Below are 14,779 nucleotides of genomic sequence, written 5' to 3' on the forward strand. Positions count from 1 at the left end.
TTGTTCAGCAGAATGTGGCAGGAAAAACAACCTAATTCTGTTTGAAAAGGTAATGTTGCTATATTAAGCTAATTAAACTGGCCAACAATGATGAGTAGCATCAGCATGCAGGGACTTTACTGAGTTTGTGGTATGTTCCCAGGATGTCCCTGAAAATGCATACCACATTGTTCTATCTACTTGAGCTAGCGTTAAACAAGTAATCTTGCATAGTACTGTAGTAGAGTAAATTATCCAACATTGAGTGCTGTGCTGGTGCAGCTAGGCAGATCATAGCACCCAAGGTAGCTCATTTAAAGTTGGCTCAGTTCTCCATGCATTATAGTGCAGATGGCAGAGCAGACATACCCACCCATCAGATTGTTCCTATAAATACCATATTTTTTTCACATAGCACATACTCCCAAATAAAACATGCACCTTGTTTTTGAAGGCAGAATGTAGAAAAAAAGATTTTTCCAGAGTTATAGCCAACTGTATGACACAGTAAGTCCCCCTAGAAACACAGAGTCCAGGAAGTGTGACATTCCAGTACAGAGTCTGGATGGGGTAGCAAGAGCTTCCTAGTATGGCAGGACAGAGATAAAGGACAGAGACAGATCCTTGCAAAGGCAGTAGTGAGACTGTTACTTCTGTACTGTCCATAGTTTTTTATATAAGTTCCTGTAAATAAAAAAAATGTTGCTTTCACACCACGAACCTCACCAAAGTACTACACACTACATGCAGCAGGTCCCTCACCCTTAGCCAGCTTGGTGACTCTTCAGCCAAAAGCTCCTGCCTCACCAACAGCTGTGAGAGAGTTAACAGCTGGACTTCACCCTTGTTGCTTGCTGCCCCTGGGAGAAGTGGCAGCCACCTTGGAAGCCATTTTGGCACAGTATCTGCTTGCTTTTTTTTTTTTTTTTTATTCTTCCCTGGGAGTAAAAACAGCTTTCCCACTTAAGACATACTCCCCAACTTTGAAAGGCTAATTTTGGGGGGAATGATGCTAGGAATACAGTAATGATTTTTATTGTGGTATTGTTGCTCATAGGTCCCAGTCAGGACTGGGGTCCTTTCATAGATTCATAGATTCATAGATGTTAGGGTCGGAAGGGACCTCAATAGATCATCGAGTCTGACCCCCTGCATAGGCAGGAAAGAGTGACCCCAGCTAGATGCTTATCGAACCTCCTCTTGAAGACTCCCAGGGTAGGGGAGAGCACCACCTCCCTTGGGAGCCCGTTCCAGACCTTGGCCACTCGAACTGTGAAGAAGTTCTTCCTAATGTCCAGTCTAAATCTGCTCTCTGCTAGCTTGTGGCCATTGTTTCTTGTAACCCCCGTGGGCGCCTTGGTGAATAAAACCTCACCAATTCCCTTCTGTGCCCCCGTGATGAACTTATAGGCAGCCACAAGGTCACCTCTCAACCTTCTCTTGCGGAGGCTGAAAAGGTCCAGGTTCTCTAGTCTCTCCTTGTAGGGCTTGGCCTGCAAACCCTAAACCATACGAGTGGCCCTTCTCTGGACCCTCTCCAGGTTATCCACATCTCTCGAAGTGCGGTGCCCAGAATTGCACGCAGTACTCCAACTGCGATCTGACCAGTGCCCGATAGAGGGGAAGTATCACCTCCTTGGATCTATTCGTCATGCATGTGCTGATGCACAATAAAGTGCCGTTAGCTTGTCTGATGGCTTCGTCACACTGCCGACTCATGTTCATCTTGGAGTCCCTACTTCTGTGTCCAGGCGTTTTGTAACCTGGTCATAAAAAGAGATTAGATTAGTCAGGCATGATCTGCCTGCTACGAACCCATGCTGGTTTCCCCTCAGCATAATTTTTCCTGCCGGGCTCTCGCAAATGTGAGCCTTGATAATTTTTTCAAAGACTTTGCCAAGGATGGAGGTGAGACTGACTGGCCTATAGTTACCCGGGTCCTCCTTCCTCCCCTTCTTGAAAATGGGGACCACACTGGCCCTTTTCCAGTCCTCCGGGACTTGGCCCATGTGCCACGAGCATTCGAATATTCCCGCCAGTGGCTCTGCAATGACGCCGGGCAGTGTCTTCAGTACCCTCGGATGGAGCTCATCTGGGCCTGCCGACTTAAAGGCATCCAGTTCCTCCAAGTGACTCTGCACCATCTCAGGGTCTACGCATGGTAGTCTGGCGCCTTGCTGCTGTCTCTCTACAACCCCAGTGAGAGACAAGTCTTGCCCCTCGCTTAGGAACACTGAGGCAAAGAACTCGTTGAGGAGTTCAGCCTTGTCCCCGCTGTCCGTCACCAATTACTTATGCCCATTTAGTAGGGGTCCTGTTCCTCCCTGGGCCTTCCTTTTACTCCCTATATATCTAAAAAACAATTTTTTGTTATCCTTAACTTGAGATGCCATCCTCAGCTCCATGGTAGCTTTGGCCCGTCTAACTGCCTCTCTACAAGCGTGAGCAGAGGAGGTATACTCCTCTTTGGTAATCTCTCCCTGTTTCCACTTTTTATGTGCCCCCCTTTTGGCCTGTAGGCTGCCCTGGATTTCTCTGGTCAGCCAAGGAAGCCTCCTGGCCCCTTTCCCTCTTTTTCCTTGCATCAGGATCGTCTCCCTCTGTGCCTGAAGGATCATTTCCTTAAGGCACAGCCACCCTTCCTGGGCTCCCATCTCTTCAAAACTCCTACTCTGCAGTGCATCCTTGACAAATCGCCTGAGTTCATTGAAATCAGCTTTCCTAAAGTCTAGCACTTTCACCCTACTAGTTACCTAACCCCCTCAACGTCTTATGAAGAATTCTATTATTTGGTGATCACTGTCCCCCAGATGACCACCGATCTATAGGTCCCCTACCATATCATCCCATTTGTCTTGGGCATTGCTCAAGTTGATAGTTAGAGCTCATCTCTGCTATGAGGAGCTACACAAGACAACAAACATTAATACGGAAGTCAGAGTAGAAGTAATACGAACATTTGCTTACATCATCTAGCTGTGCATATAACTTTATTAAAACCTTAACGAAAAACAAGTTCAGATATACATTGACTTGTATACATAGACATATAAACATAAGTATGTAGACTGAGAGGACAGAACAGTACCTCCTTATTCATGTTGGACCCAATATCCCAAACACTGCCAACAACACTGTTGTAGCTGATGTTTCTGCTGAAGGGATTGACAGTGATATTGTGAACCTTGAATTGCCCTTCTTTTGCAGTTAGCCCTGCATTCAAAGGAGACCACATGCTGGACCATCTGCAGAAAAACCTTTGTGAGGAGAAAGAGAGAGAGCCTGTGTCAGGCCCCTCTCCTTAAATTTTGATGCAGAGCAGCTGCATATCTGCTCCACTGTGAATGCTACAGCTTGAGGGCCATTCTTAGCAACCAGGAATTCATTGTGATCCCTCTTGGAGTAATTAAGTATGTGTATTTATGTTGTAGTAACTCCCCGGAAATTTTCTTCTGTACTACCAACTGTTATCCCTCTAACTTTGTCCTTATGAATAGCCTCTGTGTGACCTGTCCCTGGCAAAGGGATGGAACCACAACAGTTCCCTGTTTAGGCCTTCCTCTTTTGTGGGTAAAGAGTTGCTGGGGTCTCTAGTAGAACTGGCTGGAAAAAAGAAGTGTACTTTGAGAAAAAACAGAAAACAAACCCCTCAAAAGTATTTTTTGTTTCATTCAAAATTTCTATGAAAATTATACAATTTTTTTCAGTGAAAATGTTTAGTTTTGGTGAGGAAATACCCCACTTAATGATTTTCCCAAAGATTTCCACAAAAGAAGATAAAGTATAAAATGATTTTATTTCCTATTGAAATGAAATATTTTCTTTGGTTTTTAATAAAAAAGGAAAAAAAAATGGTTTTTACTGAACAGCTTTGATGGACATTCTTGACCAACTCAGGTCTCCGAAGACTGTGAGGGCTGCCAGGGACGTAAATGCGATTAGAGAATTATCAAGGATTGCTCTCTACACAAATGGCCTTGTGCATTAGTGTGTAGCAGACCACACAGTTTGCCCCAGTATTTGTAATTGCATCTTTATGGAGAAAATGAATGGGAAGACTTCTGTTACAGAATTTTGTAGTGAGTATCTTCTATATGTCTGTGTTTTGTTGGTGAATCAAATTATGGAAGAAGTTTGCTAAGTGATTTCATTTTCCCTTCTTCACTGAAGAGCTACTGTGATGAATTCTTCAACCTAGGTGCTGAGGTCCAGATTAATGAAATGAAAATATCAATATGTTTTTCTTTCTCCAAAATCTTCTGATTGCCCCTTGGAATATATTTCTTCTCAATTTGTGTTTTAGGCCATTGGACGCCCACATTTACCTGCCTATTGGTCTCTGGGATTTCAGCTGTCTCGCTGGGATTATGGCAGCATTGATGTGTTAAAAAAAACAGTTGCTCGCATGCAGCAGTATGATATTCCATATGTAAGTATGAATTTTGCAAAGTATATTTTATTTTAGAATCACCTTCCCCAAGTAAAATGAATGGGAAGATGATGATGATGATAACAGCAGCAATAGCAACAATGGAAAGGGAACAATTACTCTATGAAGGGAATGGCACAGTAAGAGGATATTCATAATCTTGTGTAATGGTTTTTCAAATGCTATCCTTATAGCTCACAAACAAAAATAATTTTTAAGGTGCTTGGACAAATGTACTCTTTGTTACCTTCCAGTCCACTCTGATAAAGTCAATAGCTAGTTACAGTGGATTTACAGAGTTGTGACTGAGAGCAGAATTTAGTTTTCCCATTCTTAATCTATTGATGTGTCCAGGATTTTAAGTTACACATGCGAGCAAGTTATTTACTTCATAAGTTTTCTTTACATAGAGTTGTGTAAATTCTGATTCTGTGAATAAAATACTAAAATATTTTCATTTCAACAAACAATCAGGATGTCCAACATGGTGATATTGACTATATGGAACGTAATCTGGACTTTACCTATGACAAAGAGAATTATTCAGGTCTGCCAGAGTACATTCGACAACTGAAAAAAGATGGAATGCACTATGTCATTATCCTGGTAAATTAACAGTATCGCTAATTGTCTGTTTATGCTGGGTATATATGTGGTATCACTCACCACAATGTCTAGGTGCTGAAGTATGTGTGCTATGTAATGGCTTCTCCATCCTTTCTTCTGATAATAACATGCATCTGTCCTGTAAATGAAAAGGAATTATTTATACACTTCTCACTATGATTCACTATTGCTTTTATCTGGTACTTCTATAGCAATATTCTCTGTGTACAATAACACTTCATTTTTTTCTCACTTTTTCCAGAAGTTTCAGTGAAGAATAAATAAAAAAAATCCTTGGGATCCATTAAGGATTAAGTGGAGTGTGTACAGGTTTATGATAAATGCCTCTATGACAATATATCAATTAGCTTACTGTGCATATAATACTGACTGACAGTGGGAAAAACTAGTCAAAATCATTTTGGAGAACTAGAGACCATAAGTCACTTTGCCATGTTTACTTTTCATAAATATTCATAGAAGAGAAGTTTTGTTTACATGAAAATTTGTGGAAAACAAATTTTGAGCCTGTAACCAAAATTGATGTCATGACCAACTAGATTAATTTTGGGCAGAACTGGCAGTAGGAGACTTTCTGCTTTCCCTGTCATTTTTTCCTACAAAGACAGCTGTTTCTTTGCAGCAAATTGACACACACATACTCACACTGAAATTACTTCTTGTCACAATAACTATAACGAAAGTAATTGGTGACAGAAAATTGGAAGGCCAGTAAATTAAATAAGTGGCCTTAATAGATAGAGGAAAAATTATGCTTCAGAGCTTAACAGAAATGAAGCATCACGGTGGAAGTGTTCCTCAAGCTAATAAATAACCAGGGTATTGCATTGACCCTGCTCTCATTTGGGGATTAAGCAGAGAGGCAGTTTATACAAGGTAAACAAGAATATGGCCACATGCCTTGTGTGGGGGTCTGTGTACATGTATGCCAAACATTAAGACTTTGTGTGAGTGTAAGTAGATGAAGATACTATTTTACCTATAAATAGGAGCATAGGACAGGAAGGAACTTTGGTGGCACTGAGTCCGTTTCCCTTTCATCAGGGGCATCCATGTCATACCGTCCTATTCATGACTTTATCGTGCTCTGTGTAACACCAGTTGGTAGTTTGTCTTGGTGCCTTTTGTGTGAATGCTGGTTTGGAACCCGGGGTCTCTGATGGTTGGAACCTTCTTTTAATTTCCGGTTTGTGCTTCTTGACTCTAGTGCCAATCTTCTCTGTAAATAAATGATCTCCTGCTCAGAGAGGAGTATTTTTAAAGAGCAGTCATATCCTCTCTGAGTTTTCATTTTGCTTGACTAAATAAGCCAAAGTCCTTTATTACCCTTGAATATGATCCTGCCTGGCTCTCCAGACCCCTTGGTAACTTTTAGTGGCCCTCTTCTGTACCTGATCCTGTTTAAATTAATCTTTCTTGAACCTGAGTGACTAGAATGGTGCCCAGACATTAGTCTCTCTGGCCAGTACTTTGTGCAGTGGCACTGTTACTTCCCTATCTCTGCTGAAAGTATTTTTCTCCATTATATATAAGGATCACATTTTCCTTTTTCATGGTTACATTACAGTGGTGGCTCCTAATCATCCTCTTATTGACTAATACACTCAGGTCTATTTCCTCCTCTCATTTCCACCTTATGAGCCCCAGCTTACAACAAGGATTCTTGTTATTAGTCCCTAAGTGCATGGCCTCACAGGCTGCATGTACCCTTAAATTGCATCCCTATTTTATTACTCCCATTTTTCAGGTCATGCAATTCTGCCAATGTCAGATTCTGATCCTCCTTAGTATTAATGACACCTGCAAACAATTTGTCATCAGCAAATATCACTAGGAGCCTCCTACATTATGTGCTAAGGTCAGTACTGATATTGGTCTCAAGATTGATCTTTAAGGAACTCCACTAGTATCTTCCTACTCTTAAAAGCTCTATTTCAGTTCTATCCATTGACTTCTCATTGTTAACCAGAATCCTACCTGTATTACAATTCCTGCACTAATCATCATCATCTTCATCTTTAATAATTTCTTACATAGTGAAATCACTTGTTGGCATCTAGACTGCATTTCCTATGTCTGAAAAAAATCAAAGAAAGCTATCAGTTTAGTCTGACACAATCTAGCTTCCTTAACCCTGTATTGCATTTTATCCCAATTTCCATTTACCACCCTGCCTTTAGTTATTCTTTCCCTCAAAATTTGTTCTAAAGCTTTACATACTGTTTGAAATCAAAGTTATGTATCTGTTGTTGTCTGAATCACCTTTTTCTCTTCTTAAAGACAGGCAGACTGATTGTTATGCTACAGTATGCCTTGCAAGGTCTATTAAATTACATTAAATCTGTTAACTTCCTTGCTTCAATAACCTGATTTTGTTCAGCACTAATGTTTTAGGCAAAAGCATGACACAATTGCCAAGGAAAGGAAAAGTTTGAAATATCCTAAAATCTTCCTAGTTCTGTAGTTGCTCTGTTCCAAACAGTCACAGACTGCTCTCACTAACTCCTTGAGTTATGCTTGTCAAGCCACAAGACTGAAACAACAATATGTAATAGTGATTGGTCACAAGTTGATAATGCCAAATAGTGGCACACATGTGGTGAATGTGGTTTGCCAATAAGTCATAGACAATGTGGTTTGCCAATAAGTCGTAAAATGTGTTGACAAAAAGGGGCCAAACAAAATGTCTGGGTAGGTCTGGGTGCCTTTACAGCTGTTCATAAGCCAGCATAGAAACAGGCAGTAAAGGGAGAGAAAAATGCTCATCAGTTGCAAACTAGCATAGCACCACTGAAGTCCCACCATTTGCACCAGCTGATGATCACTGATTTGAATGCTTGTGAATAATGAACTGGTTAATAAAAGTCAGTCTATTCATGAACAACTTGCAAATAGAAAATAGGTCAAAATTATATGATCCCTTGTTCATTATGAACTGCTAACCAAACTGTTACCCCAGTGATTCTCAATCAGGGTGCCACAGTTGAGTTGCTTAGCATTGGAGTTGGTTAGCAACCATCTGCTCCCAGCTCTTGATGTCCATTTTCTTGAGGCATGCCTTCAGTGTAGAGGTGAGGGCTGCCTGCAGCACCTGGATTTCCAGGTGGTTTCCCATCCAAATAGTAGCCAGGCCCAGGATTGTTTAGTTTCTGAAATCAGATGGAATTGAATTCAGTCTGGTCTAGCCAGACTCTGAGAGCCACTAATGTAAGCACTTGTGAATGATGGATATGCCTCAGTCCTAACTCAGTGGCCCGTTCTCTCCCTTTACTGCCTGTTTCTATGCTGGTTTATGCACAGCTATAAAGACCTACCCAGACATGCTGGAGTCTCAGCAGCTTATGCATGTCTTCTCTTATCCAGATACTAGTACATTGCTAAGATTATGCTACTAAAAGCATTTCTGAGTGCAGTCTTCTGGCACCTGAGCAATAGAAATACCATACCACTGCACTGCTGGAAGTCATGAACTTCACCACCCCTTCTGTCTAAGGGAAAATGTTATCTAAACTTCTCAGGACTTGCTCATCGTCATTGCTTTGAACAGTGTTCCTGTTTTAAATTGTGACCTATTCTGAGTCAGAACAAATGCATTGTTTAGAAACAAAGGAAGATGTTCTAAAAGTAACATTGATTATAAAGTAAAATGATAAATATCTATTACAGCAGGAAAAGTGTAGTGAAAGATTTTGCATACTAGTCATTAAATCATACTAAAATAGAAACAGCAAGGAATTGCATTAACTAGAAATTATTTAAAATTTGTCAATAAGGAGGTATGGTGGTTAAAAATAATGCTCAATGACTACAGCTTTTAACGGTAGGGTGCTGGGAGGTGCTACAACTCATGTTTTTAAAGGTAGGGGCATACCTCTGAGCACACAGGGAAACGTGGCCTGGATTTGAGAAGTTCTGATTGCCCACAATATTCACTATAACTAGCAGGAGTTAAGGGGGTTCAGCCTTTCCCAAGAACAGTCGCTGGGTGGACAGCTAAAAAGAGCCAGATGGGGAAAGAGTTAACAGACACAGGCACTAGGAGGAAAAGAACCAAAACTAAACCTTGTGGAATGCAAAACCAGGTATGAAAGGCTTTTGTTCTGCTTAGGATGATGATGCTAAGCCTGCATAATATATTAGATGTATGCACTGGAATAACCTCTTAGCTAAAAGAAATCTGAAGTTCTGATTAGGAGTAGCTAATTAAGCTGACTTGTTAGAGCCTTGATGTCCCTTGGGAACCATCTTTTCCGGGATTAAAAAATAATTACTGCAGATGGACAGTTTTTCTTTTTTCAAAGCTGAACTACTTAAGCAGGTTAAAACTTTAATGGACACTTGCATTCCTTAATTATAGAAGCTCCAACTGTGGGTCTATCGTTAAGGCTGAATAGAGTTTTTCACTTAAAGCAGAGATTCAACACATTTGTTAGATATGGAAGAATGTAATGTTCCCTAGCTAAAATTACAGCACTGACTTAAGGGAATGTAGAATGCATTTTCTGAGAATTTGCAGGTAAATCTGGTAATTAATTTAGGTGCTAAAATTAATTTTAAATGTGCCTTTTAAGAAGCTTGGCACAGACTATCAGACTTTTTGGTTTCTCATGAAAATTAATGGAATAATATAGACTATTCAATCTTTATAGTTAAAGGTTATTTAAATTACATACAGTGGGCTATACCAGATTTTTTTTTTAGGACTGATAGTAATGTTTTCCTGTCACTTTTCTTAACTGTAAAATTTCTTTTCAAGAAAGCCCAAACAAAAGTGTTTCTACAGAGAATTCCACATAGAACTGCCATATTCCAAATAGGTGCAATCTTCCACTGTGCCCAAATGCAGTGAGAGGGCAGCTGTCTTTAATTAAAGACATATTGAAAAGGACACCTGTCTTCATTTATTCTTATTTGGACAGAGGTCACAGAGTGCTTTCCCCTGTATCTCACAGAATTCTTCTTCACTGTTGATGGCATTGTGGACACCATTTCCCCAAATTGGCTTTAGTATCCTTGGAAAAAATGGGACCCATTTTGAAAGAGGGCATGTAACAGGGGCAGCCTAAAGCCTCAGTCCCAGTGAGAGCAACGAAAAATGGTCTCATTTTTTAAGATGAGACTGGAGAGAATAAAGAATGTGGGTATGCACCCAAATGTGTATGTACACAAAGCAATGTAAGGGGAAAGAAGATTTGTATATGTGTATGTGAGCTCAGTGTGAGGGGGCGTGTGTGCAGGAGACTGTAAAGAAGTGCAAGAAAGAGAGAACAGAAAGGGATACTTGTAAGTGTACGCTCCTGGCTGCTTCACACTTCTTCATACTCCAACATGAATTGGTAAATTTGAAGTGAGAATTAAAAAGGGAACTAAGGCAAATGTTGCCATTGCTTCAGTTCATGAGAAATATTACATGGCAGTAACCTTTCTGAGTCTTAGGTCTAGGGTTTGTATACAAAATGTTTAATTTAAATGAAAATATAATTTCAGATGAGCTGCATTTTAATGGATATAGGATTGAGAATATTTATCAGTCTTTTAGAGTGAGGTATATTGCAAGGATTTTATGATTATCTCAAAATTGTGCATTATAAATGCAGGAAATGCATTTATTTATTCATTATTATTATTTATTCATTGAGAATGAAGGTTAAACTTTTCTTTAAAAAAATCTAAAACATATTAAACTGCAAAAATACATGATAATGAAACTCAGAAAAGCTTAACTCTGCAGTCATGATCTTATGAGGGGAAAATAATTCAAATGCTTTTTTTTAACAATTAGTTTAATTTACATATGGAATCACTAATACTGACATACCTTTAGCATAATCCTGGGATTATTAGATGGTGTCACTTCATTCTTGAATTTCTAGGGATTATATTGATTGGTTGGTGGATAATTGTAAGACTCCTCTGAACTTTACTGATATGAGCTCTCAAGTTTAGCTCCACTTTAATATCTTTTTTGTCCAGTACCAATACAATACCCATTAGCTATAACATTGAAATTATTCTGAAAAATAAATACAGATAGTTTAAAGAGCTGTTTTATTAGAGCTTCTGATAATCTTAAAAAACCCATCATTTTCAGGATCCTTTCATAAGTAAGGATGAAGCACCAGGTACTTACAGGCCCTATGAACTTGGAGAAGAAATGGGAATATGGGTTAACAATTCTGATGGAATAACTCCAGCTGTTGGAAAGGTTGGTTTTCCTAATTTATGTGTATGTTTCAGTGTTGTTTCATAGTGCTAAAAATGATCAAAAGTTGATTATTAATAAAGTACTTACAACTTCTGATTCTAGGCATGGCCACCTGGAGATTCAGTGTTTCCTGACTACACTAACCCCAAGACAGCTGACTGGTGGACCCAACTATGTGTTGAGTTCAAAAATGTCCTTGACTATGATGGACTCTGGATTGTAAGTCTGAGTCTATTTTTATTTTATTTTCTCCAAAATACCAAATACGACTCCTTACCTATGTTTAACTCTATTTCTTAAAGGACATGAATGAACCAGCTAATTTTGGAACTGGCCAGCAGCCAGGCTGCGCTCCCAATGATATCAACAACCCCCCATACGTGCCTCGTGAGTACACTTGAAAATAATCTTTATTTGTATAAATTGTATCCTCAACCAATGCAAAGTATCTTGTCTTCTCTCGTTGGGTGCCTACTGTGCCATCAATATGGTTTCTGCTACATAGTCATTTAGGGTTCAGTTGTCCCCAGCTCTGAGGTGAAGAAAGCACAAGACCCTTTTTTCATTCTGGCATCCTTGCAACAGAGCTAGGCAAAAGACATTCCTTGTCCTTTTCCAAGCCAAAACTCTGCTTCAATCTGCCAGTGTTACCATGTCTAGCCAGTGTCTTGCCCATGGCCTTGTTACCCATGTTAATCAGCAAACCTGGCTCTAAATGTAAGAAAAATGCCCCTAGTACCCTATGAAAATTGAGTGACTAAGAAGTGACTTCTAAGTCAGAAGCAGAGATTAAAGGACTTTGGTATGTCAAGTGCTGTATTCTGTATGGGAAGTGAAAATATTACAAATATCTGAAAACATATCAGATTATCCACACATGGACAGCAAGTAGCGCAATGCTTTGTAGGATTTCTTTGGAACTACATAGAAGCTTTGCAGATCCCTGTGAGACACCTTTTTTTGCTATTTGCAGGATGTAACAGGGAACCCTAGCCCTGTTACTAGGAGACAGGGCTGCCCCTTTAAGACCAGAGCCTATAGGAACACCAAGTACCAGGAGGGTAGGGGTTAAAAGTCCAACCACCCAGGCCGGTCCATTGACAGGAAGGAGATAGGGCTCTGGGCACATATAAACCCCAGGGCTGAGGTTGGTGAGGGGAGGCCTCTGGCAAGCTGCCAGGGCAAGGGAGCTCCTGCACTGCAGAACTACCTGCAAACGTTGTGGCTGCTGGCTAGACTGCTACTATGGCTAATGAGGCTCCAGGAGTCTACCAGCTACCCAGGGCTGGGAAGGACTCAATACTCGAGCAGCAGTTTAGGGGTTTTAAGGAACCAGAGTGTAGCTTGTAGGACTTGTATTATGTTATAGGCCAGAGGCTCATTTATGTCGTTGTTTTATCCAGTGGACTCCGGCTGAGGCTATTGGGGAGGAGAAGGCCTCATTGGGACACACGACTGTGCAGAGCCCCAGGCCCCAGTGCCAAGGGGCGCAGCAACAGGGGGATAAGCAGACCCCAGCACCAGGGAGCTCAGAAACAGGGGGCAGACCCCAGTGCCAGGGAGGCACAGCAACAGAGAATGAGCAGACCCCAGTGCCAGGGGGCGCAGTGACAGGGGTGAGCAGACCCCAGTGCCAGGGGGCGCAGTGACAGGGTGAGCAGGCCCCAGTGCCGGGGGCACAGCACCAGGGAGTGAGCAGCTGCAGTGCCATAGTATGCAGGTTAAAATGTATATATCATCTGTGAGGCATGGGCCACCGTGTCGGGGAGGTTTGGAGCAGTGGATAACAACCACTAGTGTCAGGGTAGTAAATAGGCAGCCTTCCCACCTGAGTAACATTATAATTATTGTTTCATCAAGGCGTGACAGATGAGAAAGGTCAGTGGGTAGCCCAGAGACAGAGGGTCAGGTCTATGTTAGACAGGCTTGGGGATGGACCCCTGTCACACAGAAATACAGTGTTGCTGAGAATACTGTAGGTTTGATCCATAGAAAAAGGATACAAGGCTGTCTAATCGGTGTCACATCTCAAGAGTTGGGTTTGACCAGCATAATGTAGTTGTCCTATTAACAATTCTTTGAAAAGATATTCAGCAGCTTATCTGTGCGTAATCAATGATCTTACAAGTTAGTTATTCACTTCCCTGTGGGCTAGAACAATGCTATAACTCCATCCTACTAGCTCCCTAAGTAATTAGAAACTGATCAACAGGCAACATGTAGGACAGCAGTGGCCAACCCAGGGATAGCATGACACAAGTGGCACAGGCAGCTCGTGTGTGTGGCTGGTGACAGATTGGGGAAGGAACGGGGAACACAGTGAAAAATAGGACAGGGAGCAGAACAGATCATTCTGGGGAAGGGGATCAGAGTGGCACTCGGGGAGGATGTAGGGCTTACCTTGCCAAAGGTACTTGCCAAAAAGTTTGCCCCCCCACTGAGGTAGGATATGAGGTACAGGCAGAGCCTATGAGACAAATTAGTGGGCCCAGTATATCCTATTAGGAAGCCCCTCTTCCCCCCCATTTTGGAAACAGGAACTAGAGAGTGATCTGATTGTGGATGGGGGCACCCCCTTCTCCCACTGTTCCCCATAGCCCTGGGCACAGGTGATAATGAAAACCCTTGCTAGCAAAAGTGTGAAGTCCACCCCTTCCTCACATATGTTTTTTTCTTTGTGGGTATGCTATTAAAATTCTGAACAACAACTTGTATATTAGATAAAGAAGCAAGTCTGGGGTACGTTTTGCTGTATTGCAGTGGTTACATTTCACTCAACTAGCATGCCTTTCCTTTTTGCAGTTCTCTGTCTCAAATCTCTGGCTTTGATAGTAAAAATATTTTGCTATATATCCTCAGTTCTACACAGTTTAAGGCATTACCAGAGCCCCCTCAAATCAGTTGGGAATCTTTTGTCTTGTATCCATAGGCTTTGGATCAGGAACTGCATGCTATATATACATGATAGATTAAACTTCTGCTCATTTTTGGGTGTAAGGTCAAGATTCCTATACCTTTTCCTAACAGAACAGTATCTTTGGTAAACTTTCCTCTCAGTAAAGCATATTCTAACATCCAAGGCTGTAGGACAGTGATTGGTGAATGACCTATCCCAATATCTGTGCGCCTCAGGCTGACACACCATCACAGGAAACGAGCAGCTCTGTATTGATGCCAACAATCCAGCAATTAAACCAGTCAACATTTCTACTAAAACACTCCTGCTGCCATGGCAAGCCTAATAAGCAGTAGGAAACTGATAGTTTTATTAGTTATTGACACTTAAATATTGGATATTTCATTTTGTTTTTCTCTGTCTGTGGCATGCCAATATGAATGCTTTGTAACAGTAATATGCTTATTTTTAGATCTCCTTTCCCCCCATACTGGGGTGCTCAGGGCACTAACTAAATCATTTTTGACACACTGCAAATGTATACAAAGTATTATTAAAAACTGTAAAAATTGAAACAACCCCCCTTTTTAAAATCTAAAATGTTCAGGATTGTAGAATTACTCCTCTAGTTAGTTCAACTTAA

General features: G+C 41.0%; 1 protein-coding gene across 1 annotated transcript in view; it reads left to right on the forward strand.

Moving 5' to 3' along the window:
- LOC102560336 (sucrase-isomaltase, intestinal) overlaps positions 1-14,779 on the forward strand; it is a 122,476-nt gene that overhangs the window by 70,386 nt on the left and 37,311 nt on the right. Inside the window, exons 8-12 of the mRNA XM_019487429.2 lie at positions 4,283-4,408; positions 4,883-5,014; positions 11,127-11,240; positions 11,343-11,459; positions 11,543-11,627. Of these exons, the coding sequence (XP_019342974.2) occupies positions 4,283-4,408; positions 4,883-5,014; positions 11,127-11,240; positions 11,343-11,459; positions 11,543-11,627 (574 nt within the window). The remainder of the gene's footprint in view (positions 1-4,282; positions 4,409-4,882; positions 5,015-11,126; positions 11,241-11,342; positions 11,460-11,542; positions 11,628-14,779) is intronic.

This window comes from Alligator mississippiensis, chromosome 4, assembly GCF_030867095.1.
Source record: "Alligator mississippiensis isolate rAllMis1 chromosome 4, rAllMis1, whole genome shotgun sequence".
Lineage (NCBI taxonomy): Eukaryota > Metazoa > Chordata > Crocodylia > Alligatoridae > Alligator > Alligator mississippiensis.